The sequence below is a fragment of the Urocitellus parryii genome, chromosome 7 (genome assembly GCF_045843805.1).
Source record: "Urocitellus parryii isolate mUroPar1 chromosome 7, mUroPar1.hap1, whole genome shotgun sequence".
Taxonomy (NCBI): Eukaryota; Metazoa; Chordata; class Mammalia; order Rodentia; family Sciuridae; genus Urocitellus; species Urocitellus parryii.
The window spans coordinates 121,483,898-121,504,251 of record NC_135537.1 but is presented as its reverse complement, the minus strand read 5'-3'; the positions used below and the strand labels follow the sequence as shown (position 1 = coordinate 121,504,251).

General features: G+C 46.2%; 1 protein-coding gene and 1 non-coding gene across 2 annotated transcripts in view; one reads left to right on the top strand and one right to left on the bottom strand.

Annotated features, from left to right (window-relative positions):
• The window catches only part of Adora2b (adenosine A2b receptor), a 24,472-nt gene extending 4,118 nt beyond the window's left edge, over positions 1–20,354 (bottom strand). Inside the window, exon 1 of the mRNA XM_026411388.2 lies at positions 19,960–20,354. Coding sequence (XP_026267173.1) covers positions 19,960–20,294 — 335 coding nt within the window. The 5' untranslated portion in view covers positions 20,295–20,354. The remainder of the gene's footprint in view (positions 1–19,959) is intronic.
• Trnaa-cgc (transfer RNA alanine (anticodon CGC)) lies at positions 11,785–11,857 on the top strand. The gene has a single exon. It is a non-coding gene; the product is annotated as a tRNA-Ala (tRNA).

Here is a 20,354-nt window from a genome sequence, read left to right as displayed (position 1 = left end):
TTTATTTTTATGTGGTGCTGAGGATCGAACCCAGTGCCTCACAGGTGCTAGGCAAGTGCTCTACCGCTGAGCCACAACCCCAGCCCTAGTCCAGCCTTTTTTATTTCACATGCAAAGTCTTTGAAGATAATAAGCCAGTATGAAACAAAGACCAGAAGCTAAGTCCATACTCTCAGGCCTGTGTTCTTGACACTACATCATGCTGCCTCTTATTTTTATATTCAAGTTATATTAGATACAAGGTAGCCAATACAAAGAGTGCTCATGGGGGTAGCTTCCCAATAGAATCCAACAGGAATTCACCCACATCTGAACTTAAAACTGTTAGATCCTGCACATGTAAAGAACTATTTTTATGCCAAATTGTCTTGGATAAGGAAAGAAAAGATTCCATCAGGTGAATGAAGAGTTAGCCACAGCTTTCTCAATGAAACCCCATCGCTACCTCTCTTCCCTATTGGTTCATTATTTCATTCATAGAATTCCTCCTTGCTACCAAACAACTTGCGAGGCACTTGAAACCTAATCTCTGCCCTCCTGAAACACAAGACTCATGAAAGAAACAAGTAAACAAGTAAGCATACAAATATGTCAGTCATGAATTGAGATGGGTTTGGCCACACCCAAATGAACATGATGCAATGATAGAAGAGAAACAAGGAGACCTTATTATATAGGTTGCCTGGAAAGGCTGCTGTTAAATCCAAAAGCAAATAGATGACAAGGACTGAAAATTCTGAAAAGCAGAACATTCCAGGCAGGATAGCACATACTAAGGCTTTCAGACAAGAATGTTCCCCCAAGGCCGAGCATGAGGCTGAGGCAGGAGGACCTTAAGTTCAAAGCCAGCCTCAGCAAAAGCAAGGCGTTAAGCAACTCAGTGAGACCCTGTCTCTAAATAAAACACAAAATAGGGCTGGGGGAAGAGGCTTAAGTTCCCTCAAGAAGCAAAAAGAAAATGTGAATGAGCCTAAGATGGGACAGGGACCAGTTCATAGGCCACAGGTAGCCACTGAAGGCTTTAAGCAAAGGAATGGCACCAGCATATATTGTATAAAGCTCATCTGGTCAGAGGATGGAGATTGGATTTTAGGGAAGCAAGAAGAGAATCAGAAATCATTAGGGGACTATTTCAGTAGTTGATTCTAGAGAAGATGTTGACTTAGACCAGAGTGGTAATAAGCAAGATAATATAAGTGGATATTCACTTTGGAGATAGAACCAACAGGTCTTGAAAATGGATTATATGCTGGAAGATAAAGAATCAAGGATGATTCCTAAGAGTTTATATTACTGAACCAGAAAAAGATTAAGAAGAGTGTAAGGGCTGGTAGAGTGCCTGCCTTGCATGTGCAAGGCCCTGGGTTCAATCCCCAGCACCACAAAATAAATAGATAAATGAGAAAAAGCCAGGCAAGGTGGCACATGCCTATAATCCCAGTGGTTTGGGAGGTTGAGGCAGGCGGATCGTGAGTTCAAAGCCATCCCCTGCAAAAGCAAGGCTCTAAACAACTCAGAACCTGTTGCTAAATAAAATACAAAATAGCGCTGGGGATGTGGCTCAGTGGTTGAGTGCCCTTGAGTTCAATCCCCGGTACACCCCTCCCCCCACAAAAAAGGGTGAGATGCAAGGAGATTAAGGTCAAGAAAATGGTGGATGTCAGTAAACTGACTCGTAGAGTAAGAAGATGCAGGAAAAAGGGACCGATTATTAGAGAAGCTAAGACTGTGAGGAAGTTGGAGGGTCCAGGGCACATGTGGAGAGACACTGTCACAACTGCGGTAGAAAGAAGTAGGACAGGGCCAATCCAGAGAGGGTAGAGGTTTGACGGTAACAGGACAGGGGCAGCTTCTCCTTCAAGAGCTGCTTTCACCTCAGTATGAAGAAAGTCAGCTAAGGGAGAAAGGAGGAGGCTAGGATGCCAGGTTGTCATCCCAGGTGGTGGGAAATGAGCCTCCTTGTGGTCCTAATGGTGGTGCGGCTCTTATGGTTGACAAGGCTCGGGCTGTGACCATGGCAGTGGAGCTGAGGAAGAAGGAAAGATTGAGGACGTGAGGGAACACACTCTAGGGTGCAGGATGCTTGAGCCGGATCGGTAGTGAAGTCTCCAGGAATGGTGATCACCACAGAGAGTGACAGAGAATGCGAAGCCAGATGACAGCCATGAGAGGCAGTATGTTTGGACAATAGGAACTTCAAAAATGGGGATCTTTTCTGGGGGTTGCAGGGATGGGGAAAATATTCCGGAAAGAGAAGTGGAGGGAAACGAGAGCCGCAGCCCAAGTCCCCACCTGAGGTCCAGGGAGTAAGTGGCAGTAAGGGAAGCCGCATTCTTGGGGCAACAGCAGGTCTTGGTGGAGGACAGATGGTGGTGGAAGGTCACAGAGGAAGTGGAAGACACTCAGGGATCTGGTGATGCTCAGAGAGCACAGGGCTTGGGAAGGAGAGGTGGGACCTTGAGTCACATTAGCCAGGGTAATTATAGAGCATCGTGGAGTTGAAGGTTAACATTTTCTCAGGACCTGGAATACTTAGCTAAAGCTAAAATATACAAGCCGCATCTCCATTTTCATCTTCAATGTTAAATAAGAAAAAAATGGGTTCTCCATCCATTTCTCCATCTAAATTCTCCCTAATTTTCGATTCAAACTCCTTTCTAATTTCTCCCTAACTGGCACAGTTTTCCATGCCGTCAGCCTTTGAACCACATGAGCAGATACAAACTTTTGGGGAGAAATATCTGCAGACCCATCTTTTTTTTTTCTTTTTTTTTAATTGTTGGTTGTTCAAAACATTACATAGTTCTTGATATATCATATTTCACACTTTGATTCAAGTGGGTTATGAACTCCCATTTTTACCCCTTATACAGATTGCAGAATCACATCAGTTACACATCCACTGATTTACATATTGCCATACTAGTGTCTGTTGTATTCTGCTGCCTTTCCTATCCTCTACTATCCCCCCTCCCCTCCCCTCCCCTCCCCTCTTCTCTCTCTACCCCCTCTACTGTAATTCATTTCTCCCCCTTGTATTATTTTTCCCTTTCCCCTCACTTCCTCTTGTATGTAATTTTGTATAACCCTGAGGGTCTCCTTCCATTTCCACTGCAGACCCATCTTTCCCAGCTGTCCAGAGCCATCGAGAACACAGAGCCACCAGGGCCTGAGCCCCTGCTCTTTGTAGAAACCGAGGCTTGGAGTGATTAAATGGTTTGTGCAGTGCCACTAAATTTTGCTGACACAAACCCAATCTAATCTGATTACAATTTTGCCCAAAGTGGTCGTTTTCCTGCTTAGGAACCCCCAGCTCTTCAGTGCTCATCTCACAAAAAAATCTCAGCTTCCTCTCTACTGGCCACCCCTCTGAATAAGCTGCTTCATTTTCTTCCCCAGACGTATCTGCCCTTGCCAGAGCTGCCTGCAGGTTCCAGAGGCCCCCCCCCCCAAGCTCCAGAGCTCCAGGCAGCCACAGGGGAATGAGACCTCTGCTACTCTGTTAGGAGGTGGTCCTCAGGTAGCCAACAGAAACGCAGGCTCTTTATTCTGCTGGAGAACATGACCACGCTTCACGGATGCTGCCTCCACATGAAAAAGGGTTGAGCTCTAAAGACAAGACTGTTAGCACTGGAGCTCCTCTAGCTTCATGATGGCAGAACAGTTGGTCTCCATGGGACACCCAGGTCCAAAGAAGGGGACTGGGATGCTATAGGAAGCAAGCCATTCCCCTCCGCAATTCACAAAATGCTGGGAGGTTGTCCTGGACTGCAATCTGCCTGTGCTCTCTCTCATCTCCCACTCTGAATGCCTGACTCCCTCCCCAGCCCCCCCCCCCCCCCCCCCCCCCGTCCCTGTGGACTTCAACTTCATTCCCTGCACATATGTCTATCTCCCCAAAACATTCCTGGAACACACAGGCCATATCCTATTCCCTGGCCCTGGGCCGGGCTGCTGCTTTGCTGCAGAGGACGCTGGGCACAACTGCTGCCTGAGAGCAAATGACAGGAGACAGAGGAGTGAAGGCAGAAAACACAGGCAGCTTTATTATTCCAAACAAGGCGTGCACAAGCCCAGCTTTTGTGGGCCCCCATTGAGGGGTGTTCTAGGGAAGTCCACACTCTGGGAAAGAGCTGTGCCCCTCCTCGGTGCATCCATCTCCTTATAAGGAGCTCATTAGCTAAGGAGATTGATCGGAAAAACAGTCACGTGGAGGGAGTCAACAAAAGGGAACAGTGTGAATGCTGAGGTTACATAACAAAGGGGAACCGTAGGGCTGCATAACAAGTGCTGGCCTACTTTGGGGGCAGGGTCCTCCTGCTTGGGCTCGGGGCCTACAGCTCAAACCAGGCCAAGTTCTCAGCCCTAGAGCCCAATCCACAGCTCTCAAGGGTGCTCCTAGTTTAAAGAGGCCCAGAGCGGCTACCCTGGACAGTAACCCTGAGCTGAAATGTTGGTTCCTTAACCCACCTGCAAGCTGCAGCTGCAAACTGTAGTGCAGATAGAATAGGTACAAAAAGCACTTGATGAATGCAAACTGCTAAGTAAACACACTGGGTTCTAGTGCGGCTTAAAGCTATTGAGGGACTTTTTAAATTAATATTTGGTCTTGCTCGAAAGTTTCCTTCCTCTGTAAATACAAACATTTCTGCTACAAAGCCATACATACATACTTAGAAAATATCATGTTCTCTAAAACTGCACACAAGTGGCAGGACTTACAGGAAAAATGAGGTTAGGGCAGTCTACTCAAATGGACCTGATTTTGTAACTACAGCACTGACAGGAAGTCATTTGGGCGAGTGGCTGCCGTCATGCATAGTAAAAATTTGCTAGAAAAATCTGATGGAGATCCTGACGAAACTTATTAAAGCAAGGCAGAGGGGTGTCATAACTTGCTTTAATAAGTTTCTGAGGAAAGGAGCTGTTTTTATGTTCCTTATCCCTGGGAGCCGCTGGGGCACCTGCTGCACATGGGGTCAAACAGCTTTTTCCCTTCCTACTGAAGACTGTAATTCTACTCTCACTATTCCACTTCCTCTGCCTAGGCAAAATCATACATGAACCAAATCAAACATCCTTCCCCTATTTACCTACCACATGTGAACTAATTCACAATACAAAAATGTATCTGGAAGCAGAGCGGTTTGGACTGAAGTACATCACTGTGCTCCCTAGTCCCCCATGATTGCCCTAAGCACCCCATGTACCCAACCACATAACTTCATGTTCTATCTCTTCCCAGCTGAACAAGCTTCTTGGTGATAGACTCTGTCTTGCTCACCATTGTGTCTAAGTCACTTAACACTGTAACAAGTAAATGCTGATAGAAAACCTCAGTTTATGTGGAAGGACCAGAATTCTGCCATTATTATTATTATTATTAGTTGTTGATGGACCTTTATTTTATTTCTTTATTTATATGTGGTGCTGAGAATCAAACCCTCACACTTGCAAGGCAAGTGCTCTACCACTGAGCCACAACCCCAGCCCCTCTGCCTTTTTTTTTAAATAAGGGATAACTGGTCTTTTTTGTTTATTTTTAGTTTAGATGGACACAGCTACACAACCAGGCAAGCGCTCTTCTACTGGGCCACAACTCCAGCCCCCAGAATTCTTTGTATGTGTGTGTAACATCCATTTAGTTGGAAGCTCTAATTAAAGCAAGGCCTGGGGTCTTGACATGGTTGGCGCTCCACCTTACCGACCACAAGCAGCAGACATGAGTAGCTACTTCCCTTTTTTCACTTTTCCCATGGAACCAAACTAAAAGGGTTTTTAAAAAGTATTACAGGCGAACATATACAAGGCCCTGGGTTCCATCTCCAGGACTGCAAAAACTAAATATATTTTTTAAAAATAAACTATGGCGCCAGGTGTGGTGGCGCACGCCTGTAATCCCAGTGGCTAGGGAGGCTGAGGCAAGAGGATCACAAGTTCAAAGCCAGCCTCAGCAATTTTGTGAGGTGCTAAGCAACTCAATGAGACACTGTCTCTAATAAAATACAAAACAGGGTTAGGGATGTGGCTCAGTGGTGGAGTGCCCCTGAGTTCAATCCCCTATACTCCCCCCTCTCCCCCAAAAAAATTCACACACACACAAAAACAAACAAACAAAAACCCCAAAACTTTAGACCCGGAAGGTATTGTCACTAATGAATTCCAGCAAAAGTTTAAGGAACAGCTGGGCATGGTGGAACAAGCCAGTAATCCCCGCTACTTGGGAGGCTAGGCTGGAGGATCCTAAGTTCCAGGCCCACCTGGACAACTTAGCAAGACTCTGTCTCAAAAAGAGGCAGGTCAGGGTGCTGGGGCTGTAGCTCAGGGGTAGAGTGCATGCTAGCATGCATGAGGCACTGGATTCAATCCTCAGCACCCCCATAAAAATAAAATAAAGATATTGTGTCCACCTAAAACTAAAAAATAAATATTTAAAAAAGAAATTTAAGGAACCAATAAAACCATTCTTTTTTTTTTAATATTTATTTTTCGGTTTTAAGTGGACACAATATCTTTATTTTACATTTTTTGAGGTGCTAAGGATCGAACCCAGGGCCTTGCATGTTCTAGGCATGCACTCTACCACTGAACCACAACTCCAGCCCCACCATTCTTTTTTTTTTAATATATTTTTAGTTGTTGATAGACTTTTATTTTATTTATTCATATGTGGTGCTGAGAATTGAACCCAGTGCCTCACACATGCCAAGCCAGTGCGCTACTTCTGAGCCACAGCCCCAGCCTCCGTCTTTTTTTTAATATTTATTTTTTAGTTGTAGATGAACAATACCTGTATTTGTTTGTTTGTTTGTTTATTTTCTTATTTTTACTTGGTGCTGAGGATCGAACCCAGGACCTCACATGTGCTAGGCAAGTGCTCTACTGCTGAGCCACAACCCCAGCCCCAAAACCATTCTTACACAAAAAGAACAAATGCTATTTTATTTTACTATATGAAGCTCAGGTCTCGGTATGGAAAGAAGGCCCCTTTTTACCAGTTATGGGACACATTAAGGGCAGTCTGCCATGTCTCTTAGATGACCATTGCTGTAGCCAGTGGGCCAGTTGGGGAACAGCACAATGCCCGCCCACCCACAAAAAAACAGCTTGTGACTGGTCACCACAGCTTCCATTCAGCTGAGTTCTTCCCAGGAGAGCAGGGCCCTCAGCTCCCCTGGCTCCCAGGGGGCTCATCTACTTTAACAATTCAGACATGTCTGCGTCCAGTGGAGCTGGCTGAACCTCAGGAGAGGTCCAACGCTGCATGCAGAGGTGGCTGGGAGATGCCATTTGCCTTTCATTGTCACAAAGGATGAGGAAGGCGGTAGCAGAATAAAGAGATGGCAGCACTCCCCACCAGCTCCACCAGGTAGCTGCCACTGAAGCAGTCAGTGAAGAATGAGGAAGCCCACAGGACCAGGGCTTCCAGAGCTCCCCTGGGGACTGGGTTTTTTGGTGAGTCTCACGTTGTTCTCAAATAATTGGTGGGACTCATAGAAAGCACAAGGTTGTCGGGTGCCAGATTCCTATCTCCTCCACAGGAAGTGAGCAGCCCCTGCAAAGGATCAGTGCATGAAACCAGGTCAGAGAAGAACAGACAGTCTGTCCTCTGCCCCGGAAGGTACCCTCCTAAGGCTGCAGTTAAAACACACTGCTTCAGATAATGACAATGTCCAAGTATCAGGTTCCATATAGCATGATGTCAAAGGACATCAGGAGGCTAGTTTGACCCCTTATTAGTGTTGTTAACTTTGATGACTTGTTTAATGTGGTATCTGACAGATTTGTCCCTGTAACTATCCCCACCCCCCTCCCCTGTACTTAGGAAAGGCAGTATCTTGTGGTACATTTTGAAACTATCTCTTCGTTCTCATCAAATTTTCACCCATGAGTTTTGGCATCAATGATTCTTGCCTGAATCAGCTATTACTGTTATAGTTTCCCAAATGGTAATTTGCTTAATCCAGTCATTCCTCCTCCTAATCATACAGCATTCTATTGTAGTAAAAGTTCTTCCAGCACATTATTTAAAAAAAACAAAAAACAAAAAAACTAGCTATTTATTCCAAGGAGAAATCATACTCCAGCTGAATGGGGAAACCTACCCAAATCCTGGTTTCTAAGTAACCAGGGCTCTTTAAAATAGCTAGTTCCAAATTTGAGCCTGGAATATCTTTCTGTGCCAGAAAATAAGGAAGTGCTCAAAAAATGGATGAGAGCACTTAAGCAGAAGTGAACTTGAAGGGGTTCTCAATTGCCAAATCTGAGCATGTAATTGAGTAACAGGAATGGATTATAATTATTGAATGAAAGTAAATTTCCGTAAGTGCGTACTGATATTTTCAAAAGTTATAAGGCAAGAAAAACATAAGAAGAATGAAAACAGACTCCAGGTATAGTGTTGCATTCCTGTAATCCCTGCAAACCAGGAGGCTGAGACAGGAGGATCACAAGTTCAAGGCCAGCCTCAGCAACTTAACCAGGCCCTAAGCAACTTTAGTGAGACACTATATCAAAATTAAAAAGTCTGGACATGTAATTTAATGGTAAAGTACCTCTGGCTTCAATCTCCAAGACCAAAAATAAAAAAGAAGAAGAAGAGGAAGAATTGTCCAGGTTGGCCTTGAATTTGTGATCCTCCGGCCTCAATCTCCTGAGCTGCTAAGATTACAGAGCCATATCCACCACTCCGCTCAGCTAAAATGTTATTGTCTTAAAAGATCAAAATGAAAACATCTAAGGAACTGATGCAGATTAAATAAAATTAAACATATTCAACGCAAGCATGACCTTTCACTGGAACCTGGACAAGAAAAAACTATAAAGAATATAATTGGGATAAAAGGGGATATCTGACTGTGGACTGTAGTATCTGTTAAAATTTCTGAGTGTGATAATTTTGTGTGTGAGAGAGAGAGAAACGGATGGACAGAGAAAGGGAAAGCAAATGTAGCAAAATATTAACAATTTGTAAATTTAAGTGGAAGGTACAGTTGGTCCTCTATAGCACAGGTTCTACACTGAAAATATTCAAATAAAAAAAAACTGCTTCTGAGCCAGGCATGGTGATACACACCCCTGATCCCAGCATAGTCAGTAATAAAGAGGTGCAATCAAGTTTTCATTTGGGAAAGAACGTAGCTCCATGAAGGCCAAGTGAGACTACAAACAGCCCAGTTAGCAAGGAAACTGGTATCCTAGAATAGGGCAGAGGTGGAGATAGGACCAAGGAGAAATGTGTAAAGGCCAGGTAAATGAGGCCAACAGGACCTGGTTCTGTAATGTCTTTCGATAAAGCTTTATAAATTCCCTACATCAAAAAAAAAATTCAGTAGTGGTGTTGAAATCAGCAATGGAAATTAAGATGGCCTATAGAGAAAGCTATTTGGGGAAATTTGAAGACAAGGACTGGAATACCACAAGTGATAAACCAGAGAAGCTGAGGTAGAAAGGTGGGACAAGAAGGCACAGGAGCCCCCACAGGAAGGGTTGATAAGCAGAATTAGACTCCATGAAGCAGAAAGAGCCAAGGGAAGAATAGACCAGCCCCAAACTCCCCAAGACTCGCCACCTCCCATATCTCTCAACCCAGAGGCACCTGAAACACAACCTAAGCCGCACTTTTCCAAAAAGTCCCTATCTTCAGATGGCACCACCCAACTGCCCAGAAAGCACCCCTCTCCCTTAGTCCAACATCCACTGGAGTCACCAAGTCCTCTTGAACCTGTTGCCCATGATCCCTGTCTTCCAGCCAGACGTACTCCACTCAATATGTGGTTTCCCTTAGACTCACTCACCAGTCCCTTGGGCTGAACGGTCACTCACAATGATCTATAGTGGTAGATCTCACACCAATACAGCCTCTCACCAATACACCACTCAGCCTGGCCTGGACCTACCACGTTTTGTTGGACTTGTTCATTGATTGTGGTCCCAAGATCCATCTTCACTTCTCAGCTCTTTCCTATTCCCGTATCTTGGCTGGCTAAATGTCTTTACCTAGAGCCTCTCTGCTCCCAATTCAGCCAGTCCCCTTGCCTGACATCAAACATCTACCTTCCTTCTTACCTAGAAGACAATTGGCCCCCTTTATAATCTTTTTTTTTTTAAGGAAGGAATTTTTAAAATATCTTTATTCTATTTATTCATTTGTATGTGGTACTGAGGATCGAACCCAGGGCCTCACATGTGCTAGGCAAGCACTCTACCATTGAGCTATATTGCCCCAATCCCACCTCCCTTATAATCTTGTCCCCTCCAATCCACCCTCCTAACTGTCCACCAGAGTGATATGGTAGAATGCAACCTGATCATGCCAAACTCCTGATTATAATTCTACATTCCCAGATAATCATCACACCTCATAAATGCACATTTAGATGACAATGAAGGCATACAAAAAGAAATTCATAATCATACTAAAAACAGAAGGGGAGGGTGATCAGCAAACCAGAAACTTTGATGACTTTCTGGAAACATAAGAGGATCACCTGGGCTGTGGCTCAGTTGTGGAGCACTTGCCTGGCACGTGTGAGACACTGGGTTCGATTCTCAGCATCCACATATAAATAAATAAAATAAAGATCATCAACAACTAAAAAATATTAAAAAAAGAAAGAAAAAGAAACAAAGTCCAACCAAGGAGAAGAGATATCCATCTTTCTGTTAGGAATCCCAAAAAGAGGGCTGGGGATATAGCTCAGTTGGTAGAATGCTTGCCTCACATGTTCAAGGCCCTGGGTTCAATCCCCATTAAAAAAAAAAAATAGAAAAAAATGGCAAAAAGTAAATATTCCTTTAAAAGCTCAAAGCTGATGACAGACCTGAGTCTTCAGATTGAAAAGTTCACTAATAGTAAAAATAATTAAAAATAAAGTAAAAAAAAAATTTAAAAAAGGGCTGGGGATGTGACTCAAGCGGTAGCGTGCTCGCCTGGCATGCGTGCGGCCCGGGTTCGATCCTCAGCACCACATACAAACAAAGATGTTGTGTCCGCCGAAAACTAAAGGAAATAAATATTTTAAAAAAAATTCACTAATGGTACCATCCCCGATGGAGGAGAAAACCCAAAGGCAATATTTAGACCCAAACTTATGAAACTCATGAACACTAAGCAGATGCAAATGATCCCGAAAGCTTACAGATAGGAAACCCAAGTTATGAATAGAATCATACAGCATCAGATTCCTGAGTCACACCACCGCCTTCAGCCTTCTAGGGAAAAGCTTTTGACCCTTCTCCAGTCAACAACCAAGAAACTGGTATGGGAAGGCATGTTTCCTCCTTTGACTTTCTTAATTTCAGATGGGAAATTCAGGATCTAAATTTGAAGCAGACTAAAATGTGGCATAATTTTAAGCAATGGATAACATCTAAAAATAGAACCCATGTGACCCGGACAGTAGAACTGTCTCCTTGAAAAGCACGGGCGTAGTGGCAGGACGGCATTTCCTACTCAATCCTACTGTTCTGGAGTGAATAAGAGACATGCCAGTGTACATGCTAGTGATCAATTCCCAATCTTCAGATGCTCCATACAAAGTTCAGGAAATTTTACTACAGAATAAATGTAAATGGTACCAACCTTGACAACACAAAAGCAACAGCAAAACATGAACATGTTCAATACACAATTTTGCGGAGAAGTCACCGTAAGAAATAGCGGTTGCCACTGGGGCGCCAGAGATCAGAGATGGGTGACAACTTTCCACAGTTTCCCTGTGTGCATGGTTTCAATTTCTTTCCAAAGTAAAGAAATTGAAAGGTAAACCCTCTCTTGGGGCTGGGGATATAGCTCAGTTGGTAGAGTGCTTGCCTCGCATGCACAAGGCCCTGGGTTCAATCCCCAGCACCACCAAAAGAAAGAAAGTAAACCCTCTCTTAGGCAGACAATGTAATCAAATTACTATTACATTACTATCCACTGTCTGGAAAACAGGAGACGAGATGTAGAAGGAATGGTGGTGGCATCATTGATCAATAGATGTAATTTACAATTGATAGAATTAGGACAGACTGAAATGTCTACAGGGGGAAAAGTCAAAATGTAGCACAAAATTGGAAGGAATTATGTAGGAGAGAAGGCTTGCCTGAGTGTAAGCCATAGTCACCATGTCACATGGCAGCACAAAACCAGAGCCATGGTGGCCAGGAGGACCCCTCCTCCTATCCCTTGAGGGATCCTGTCACAGCCCAAGTGCTTGACAACTCCCCCTCCACCTCCCCATGCCCTGCAGTTCCCATGTGCTCCTCCTGGCCATCCAGCTAGGTCAGGCCTGGCTCTACCCTTAGCCAACACACTTTCTTCCAGGTGCCCTCCACACCCTGATTCCAGCCTGGTTCCAAGACCTGGGCGAGACCTGGGCCTCTGTCCAGGAATGTGTATGTCCAGCAGGGAACCAACAGAGACAGACCTCCCGCCACCCCAGCCAGGCTGCAGGTCCCCTCAGCAATAAACATGGCCTCAGACAAGAGCCAACTTCGACAACTGCTGCTGTTTTTAAGGTTGTTGTTTCAAGCTGGGAGGCAGAGTTGAGAGGATTGTGATAACAATGGGGGACCACTGATAGCAAAGCTACACCCAGTCCCCTGAGAAACCTGCGCTGCCTGCATTGCAAGGAGCCAGGACCTGTGGGCTGTGCCCAAGGGTTTACAGCCACCTGCCCCCAGCCCAGCCCTCTGGACTATGGCACCTGCTGACTTGCCTACTGTCCCAGAGCATCTCTGAGCCCCATGCCACCCTGTCCCTGGAGTGTGAGGGATCCTCTAAAAAGATGATTTCCTTTTATTTCTTCATTAAAAGTTATTGGATCAACCAGACTCAATGGCACACATCCCAGCTACTTAGGCAGCTGAGGCTTATGTGTTTGACACCTGGGCAACACAGCAAGACCCCATAAAAAAAAAAAAAAAAAATTGGATCAACTTTTCTCCTGACATCATCTCACCAGAGAGCTCTGGCCATCTTAGACCCTCCTTTCTCATATACTTTTTTAAAAAAAATTTTTTTTAGTTTTTAGGTGCATACAATATCTTTATTTTTTATTTTTATGTGGTGTTGGGGATTGAACCCAGCACCCCGTGCATGCCAGGTGAGTGCGCTACCGCTTGAGCCACATCCCCAGCCCCCCCTTTTTTTAAATATATATTTTAGTTGTAGATAGACACCTTTATTTTATTCATTTTTTTAATGTGGTGTTGAGGTCTGAACTCAGTGCATCACACATGCTAGGCAAATGCTCTACCACTGAGCTACAACCCCAACCCTTCTCATCTTTTTTTTTTGATCCTCAGGAGCCACATAAAAAAACTAAATAAACAAAATAAAGGTATTATGTCCATCTTTGTGTGTGGGGGGGGTACCAGGGATTGAACTCGGGGGCATCCAAACACTGAGCCACATCCCCAGCCCTATTAGAAACAGGATCTCACTTGAGTTGCCAAGTACCTCGTGATTGCTGAGGCTGGCTTTGAACCCACAATCCTCCTGTCTCGGCCTCCTGAGCTGCTAGGATTTCAGGCATGCGCCACAGTGCCGGCTCCCCACACCTGTCCCAGCTGTTCCCCTGGATGTGACATACCCTAACACAAGCTTTCACCCAGTCACTTGTGTGTGTATTCATCCATAGTGTGGGTCTGTACCCTGTGCCAGGAATGGTAGAGTGCTGGGTCCCAGAAGATGAGATGAAGCCCCTGCCTCACAGAGCTCACACACTGTGGACAGAGACCACAACTAAGTAAAGACATAGTTTATCAGGAAAACTAATTACAGGTAAATAAAGTGAGCAGCTGAGAGAAAGAAACCTCTCCACATCGGGTAGGAAGGAAAGAGAGCAAAGCTGGTGTTGGGGAGAGAACCTGGCACTCAGGATGTGACAGGGTACAGGATGGAGTGACAGAAGCCAGGCTAAGGGGGGGAATGACATGATCTGACTTATGTCTGAAATCATCCTTGCCAGCAGTTGGGTGGAGAAAGTCACAGGTGCAGGAGGGCACATGTAATGAGGTCCAGGAGGTAACCCCAAGATTTGGCCCAAAGGGGGATGATACATGGGTGACCTGACAGGAGCAATCAGCAATACCAAGTGGAGGAGAAGGAATGGCTTGTTCGAGAGGTTTGCTACAGAGAGAAGCAGAGGAAAGCACCAAGAAGAGAGTGTGTGGTCAGGGAGAGTGACTTCAACATTCTGCTGATGGGTGGTTTCCTCGTCTAACAAAGTACCACAAACTTGGTGGCTTAAAACAACAGAAATTGATTCTCTACCAGTTCTGGAGGCCAGAAGTCAGGGTGCTGGGAGGCCACACTCTCTCCAAACCTTCTAAGGGAGGATCTGTCCTATGACTTTTGCGGCTTCTGATAGCTGCCCCTAAGTTCCTTTGCTGTGGTCACATGACTACAATCTCTCCCTCTATCTTCACATGGCTTCCTCTGCATGTCTATCTTGTAAGGTGCAACTGCATTCAGAGGTTAATATGCATAGGCCCCTCCTCTCAAGAGCCATACAAGGGGCTGGGGTTGTGGCTTAGTGGTAGAGCTCTTGCCTAGCATGTGTGAGGCACTAGGTTTGATCCCCAGGAGCCACATAAAAAAACTAAATAAACAAAATAAAGGTATTATGTCCATCTACAACTAAAAATATTTTTTTTAAAAAAGAACCATATAAGGCAATATTATTTTTCTTTTTTTTTTTTTGTTTTGTTTTGTTTTCCATATACAGGCATATATTCTCAGGCTCTGGGGATTAAAATATGCACATATCTTTGGAGAGGCAACATCATTCAACCCACTATAATGAAGATGATCTGGAAAAGAAAGATAATACCACTGGGCATGGTGGTACAGGCCTGTAATTCCAGCTACTCAGGAGGCTGAGGCAGGAAGATCACAGGTTTAAGGCCAGGGATTAGACCACTGAGCCACATCCCCAGCTCAATTTTGTATTGTATTTAGAAACAGGGTCTCACTTGAGTTGCCAAGTACCTCGTGATTGCTGAGGCTGGCTTTGAACCCGCAATCCTCCTGTCTCAGCCTCCTGAACTGCTGGGATTAGAGCATCCTGTCTGAAAATTAAAAAATAAAAAGGCCTGGGGTTGTAGCTCAGTGGTACAGCCCTCTAGCTTCAATCTCCAGTTCTAGGGAGGAGAGGGAATTAAAACACTGAAGCAAGAGAAAGTAGGTATACCAAGGAGGGGAGTCCTTGAGAGGATGGAAGGGTAGGACCCAGAGCTGAATATTTTCTTTCCTCTTTCATTTTTAAACAACTCTAGAGGTGTTTTTTTTTTTTTTTTTTTTTTTTTTTTTTTGGTGGGGAAAGTTGGTACCAAGGATTGGATGCAAGGGTGCTCAACACCTTGCCACAAGCCACAGCCCTTTTTTTCCCCTAATAATAATAATAATTTATTATTATTATTGAGATTAGGTTTCTGATAGCCTTGCTAAGTTGCTGAGACTGGCTTTGAACCTGCGATCCTCCTGCCTCAGCCTCCCAAGCCACGGAGATTACAAGCATGCACCACCGTGCCCAGCACTTATAAAGGTAAACTGGGAATTATAGGAATTATAATTATATTATTAATGGGAATTATAGCTCAATTTTAAAATTTTTTGAAAATATTTTCAAAATCCTCTGCCAACTCCCACCCTAAGTGGAGGCCACATTTTCACACAAGGCAAAGTCTTGCTAAGAAGTCTCACTTCCCAGACTGGACATGTGAACACTGAGGAAAAAGCCTCCGTGTGGCAGAGGGCTGGGATGGTGACAGGGTCAGGGCCCAGGAACAGAGCAGACAAACATGTCCCCTTCTGTTCTATTGACCTGGTCAACCCACCAAACACTCCCTGCAAAACAACTCCCTCAACTCCAATCTCCAGTGCTCCTGAAGCCTCCTCCACTGTGAAAAAGGAAACTGAGTCCCCAGAGAGACCAGGAGAGGCCCCCCGTTAGAATGGATCACAGACTCCCCAAGCTCAGCTGTGGGTGGGACATGAGGTGGAACAGGATTAGACTAGAGAGGAGGAAGTCCTCCTGACGGAAGCAGAACCAGCATCAGGATGAAGTGAGATCCAGGGGCCACTATGGGCAGACACACGCCCACCTCCTAGAGCCCAGGAGCTTGGCCTGATGTGCCACTCCATTACTGCCCACTTCTAATGGCTTCCGTGGCCTGGACCCCACACCAGGACCAATGTCAGGAACCCTCTATGGACTAAACCAAAGGAAGTGGGTTCAGTCACCCCTCACACACCCCTCACTCTGAAGGCAAAGGGCAAGGCCTGATGTGAGCAGACGTTCCTTTTATTATTTAATATATGTGTTTTTAGAGCCGGGGTTGTGGCTCAGAGGTAGAGCACTTGCCTAGCATACATGAGGCACTGGGTTCAATCCTCAGCACCATATAAAAATAAAATAAAGGTATTATGTCCACCTACAACTAAAAGATACACTTTTTAAATTTATTTATTTATTTATTTATTTAGATGGACACAATACCTTTTATTTATTTATTTTTATGTGGTGCTGAGGATAGAACCCAGAGCCTCATACCTGTGAGGCAAGCTCTCTACCACTGAGCTACAGCCCCAGCCCCTCCTTTTTTTAAAAAAAATATATATTTTTAGTTGTTAATGGACCTTTTTTTAAAATTTTTTTGGGGGGTACCAGGGATTGAACTCAGGGGCACTCAGCCACTGAGCTACATCCCCAGCCCTATTTTGTATTTTATTTAGAGACAGGGTCCACTGAGTTGCTTAGTGCCTCACCTTTGCCGAGGCTGGCTTTGAACCTGCAATCCCCGTGTCTCAGCCTCCCAAGCCACTGGGATTACAGGCGTGCACCACCACGCCTAGCCTGTTGATGGACCTTTTTATTTTATTCATTTATTTATATGCGGTGCTGACAATCAAACCCAGTGTCTCACACATGCTAGGCAAGTGCTTTACCACTGAGCCACAACCCCAGCCCTGTCAGACATTCCTTGTTCACAAGTCAGGCCAAAGGGGTCATTTTTGTGTCCAGCATCACCTCTGGGCTCTTTCCCCCCTGCACTGTCCTCTCTTTCATGTTAGTAAATATCGTGGCTTCCAGGTAGCAAGTAGGGACCTTATACCCACAACTTTACAGCACAGATCCCTTCCCAGTCCATGAATCCGTGGAGTCAGTGACCTACAGACAAGTCCCAGGACTGGAGCCAGTGACCCAAGGACAAGTCCCAGAACTGTTTCTGCCCAAGGAAGAGGTGTGCCTACAACTTTGGCCCTTCCTCCCTGGGCCTCACCCTTCTAACTGCTTAGTGTCCTAGAGAAGACACTTTCTCCCAAACAGGACTCTTCTGACATAACTTCCACCTGCAGCTCCATGACCCCCAGGAGGTCCCCAAAGCCAAGTCAAAAATTGAGGTGTCCCAGAATCCAGCCTGTGTTGGTTAAACAAAGAGGAACCTCAAGCCCTCCAACTCTAGAAGAGTTCTCAAACCTCAGTGAAACTATAACTATAACTTTGGTTAAATATCAATCCCAGAATGTCACATACACCCATCACAAAGATTCTTATTCAGTAGGGGCCCCACCAGGCCCCATAATCTGTACTGATCCAAGGTCTCACTATGTCGCTCAGGGTGGTCTCCAACTCTCGGCCTCCAGTGATCCTCCTGATTCAGCCTCTCAAGCAGCTGGAACTCTAGGCACATGTGCTTGATTCAGTATAATCTCTATTTTTAAACTGCTAACAGGGAACTGTGCTCTGGAGCACTGAAACAGCTGAGGACAGAGGGCCTATCTCAAGCTCCAGCTCTCAGGAGGGCTTGGGCAAGTATGAGGACCCAGGTAGACCTCTTAACCCAAGGTGGAGGCCAGGGTTATGGACAGGGCAGGGTTTTGGACACCTCTTTCAGATCTCTGATCTCTGTGGGCAGGCCAGGAGTGAGCCTTCTTAGAGACCCCACTCAGCATTCCTCAATCTCTCCATCTCCTCTCATCCTCCAGCCCTTAGCAAAGCAGAAGTCAGGGGCCTGATTCACACATGCCTTTCCCCTTAAGACACCCACACCCATTCTTTTCAAGACCCCACCCAGCACAAAAGAGGACAAGAACTAACAGATTTAAACTGTTAGGGAACTTCCTGCTGCATCCAAGTGGCACAAAAGATTGTGGTAGCAACTCCCTGCTGAGCTACGTGGTCTCTACCTAGGGCAAACTTAAGGAGCTTCTCTCAGATGGGAGTGTGTGACTGCCCTGATGTATGCCATCAACTACCCATAAGAACAAAGGGGCTCCTAAGAGAGAAGAGAATACTGTGCCACCCAAGTGCTGGGCTCTGTCACACCTGATAGAATGCAAAAAGCCTCCTGTTCAGATGTCAAGGACAGCAGCCCATGGAACAGCCCAGATGTGCACATCAGGCTCACAGCCTGGCCAAGCAGGAGGTTCCTGTTCCCTTTGGGACCCAGACACAACCCACAGGGACCAGGCTCAACATTTATGTCTACTAAAAAGGTTTCTGGGAGCATTCTCCTGCTCAATTCCCACAGACACATCTCCTCTACAACTACCAGTTTACTACAGGCAGAATCCCCCTCCAGAAATAGAATAAATTTCTTGTTTCTCAAACACTGATGCCACATACAGCCCTGCAAGACAGCCTGATGGAACACAATGTCAGTTCTGAGTTCAAGTCCTGGCTCTGACACTCATTCCCTCTGCACCATCCTGAGCAAGACCCTAATTTTTCCTGAACCACCATCCCCTTCATCTTCAAAGATGCGGGTGGCAGTATCTATCCTCTAGAATTACTTAAAGGATAGACATTTAATATAAACTGCCTGGCACATAGCTGGCACTCAATAAATGAGTTCCTTCCCTTCCCTTCCTACTCTTATAACTTAGTTTCCCTGGCCACGCTCCAAATCTAAAAAGATCCTAAGTTCACCTCGTGCCAAAGGGGCCCAGGTACAGAAGACGAAATACTTTTAACAAACCTTCGACGTTGAATTCATCAGCTACAACTGGGAATCCACTCCCCAAAATCCTACATTTTCTCTTGAAACAGGAAGAGTTGATTTAAGCATATTCAGAGAAAGTGTGGACAACTATGTATTCCTCAAGTTTTCTGAAACCCTGGAAGCGCTTCTCAGAAGCGCAGGGTATAAAGGAGGTTACCCAACCGCAATGGAGGCTCTAAGGCTGCTCGCTTGGTGAACCAGCAAGCACGGTAACTCTTTTTTTTAAAGCATATGGAAGTAATTTAAGTCACCCTTTAACATGCAGGGACAAGTGTCCACGGTGTTCCCCAAAGTTACCAGGCACCTTCTGCTTGGATCTGCCCCTGGCCACTTTAGTTGGCAGCAGACACATTCTGAAACTCAGCCGTGAGTAGCATCCATTACGACAGGGCGAAGTGCTAGCGTTCAGTGGCCTCACCCTTGGAGGAAACCTCCCTGACACCCCCCCCCCCCCCAGCACTCAGGGGATGTCTGGCCGCTGCTCTGGACGCGATGCCCTGCTCCGTGCATCTGCTCTCGCTAACACAGCAGCAGCGAGTGAGTAGGGTCGGGAGGAAACAGCTTTAACCGCAAGGGTGGAGTTGCAATCACCAAACCTCCTGCGCCCGGGTTTCCACGCACCCGCGGGGGCGTCTCGCCGGGTGCCGCACTTCCGGAACCCCTACAGCTGTCCCTACACAAGTTTCCTTTGAGGGGCGCGCGCACACGGGACGCCTGGGCGGCGCAGACACTGCCAAGGTCTTTCACTGCTGCACCGAGAGGGTCTCGGAGAGCAGCCCGGGCGCACGTGTCTCTGAGGATGACGGGTCTCCTCCAAGCTAGGAAAAAGCGTTTCGAGCGTCCCGAGTGTCCCCAATCAGGCCAATCTGGGGTACCTGAAGGCTGGCCCTAGGTCCTGGAGACTGCAACCCCCTGAGAGGATTTGACGGGGCCCCGGGATCGAAAGACGCCCAAGCGCCTCACCTGAGAGGGACGCAGATGGCCAGATACCTGTCGATGGCCACGGCCAGGAGGCTGAAGATAGAGCTTTGAGTGAGCACAAGCACAAAGCAGGCGAGAAAGAGGCAGCTGTGGAAGTCAGTGCAGAAGCCCAGGCTGATGGTGATGGCAAAGGGGATGGCGAACAGTCCCACGGCCACGTCGGCTGCCGCCAGGGACACCAGAAAATAGTTGGTGGGAGTCTGCAGCGAGCTAGACGTGCCCACCGCCGCGCACACCAGCACGTTGCCCGCCACCGACAGCGCGGCGATGGCGAGTTCCAGCGCCACATATAGCGCGTCCAGAGTCTCCAGCGGCATGGCCGGGCCAGCCGGGCCCCGGGAGTCGCCTACCAGGGCCCTGCCGCGCGGGGGACAGCC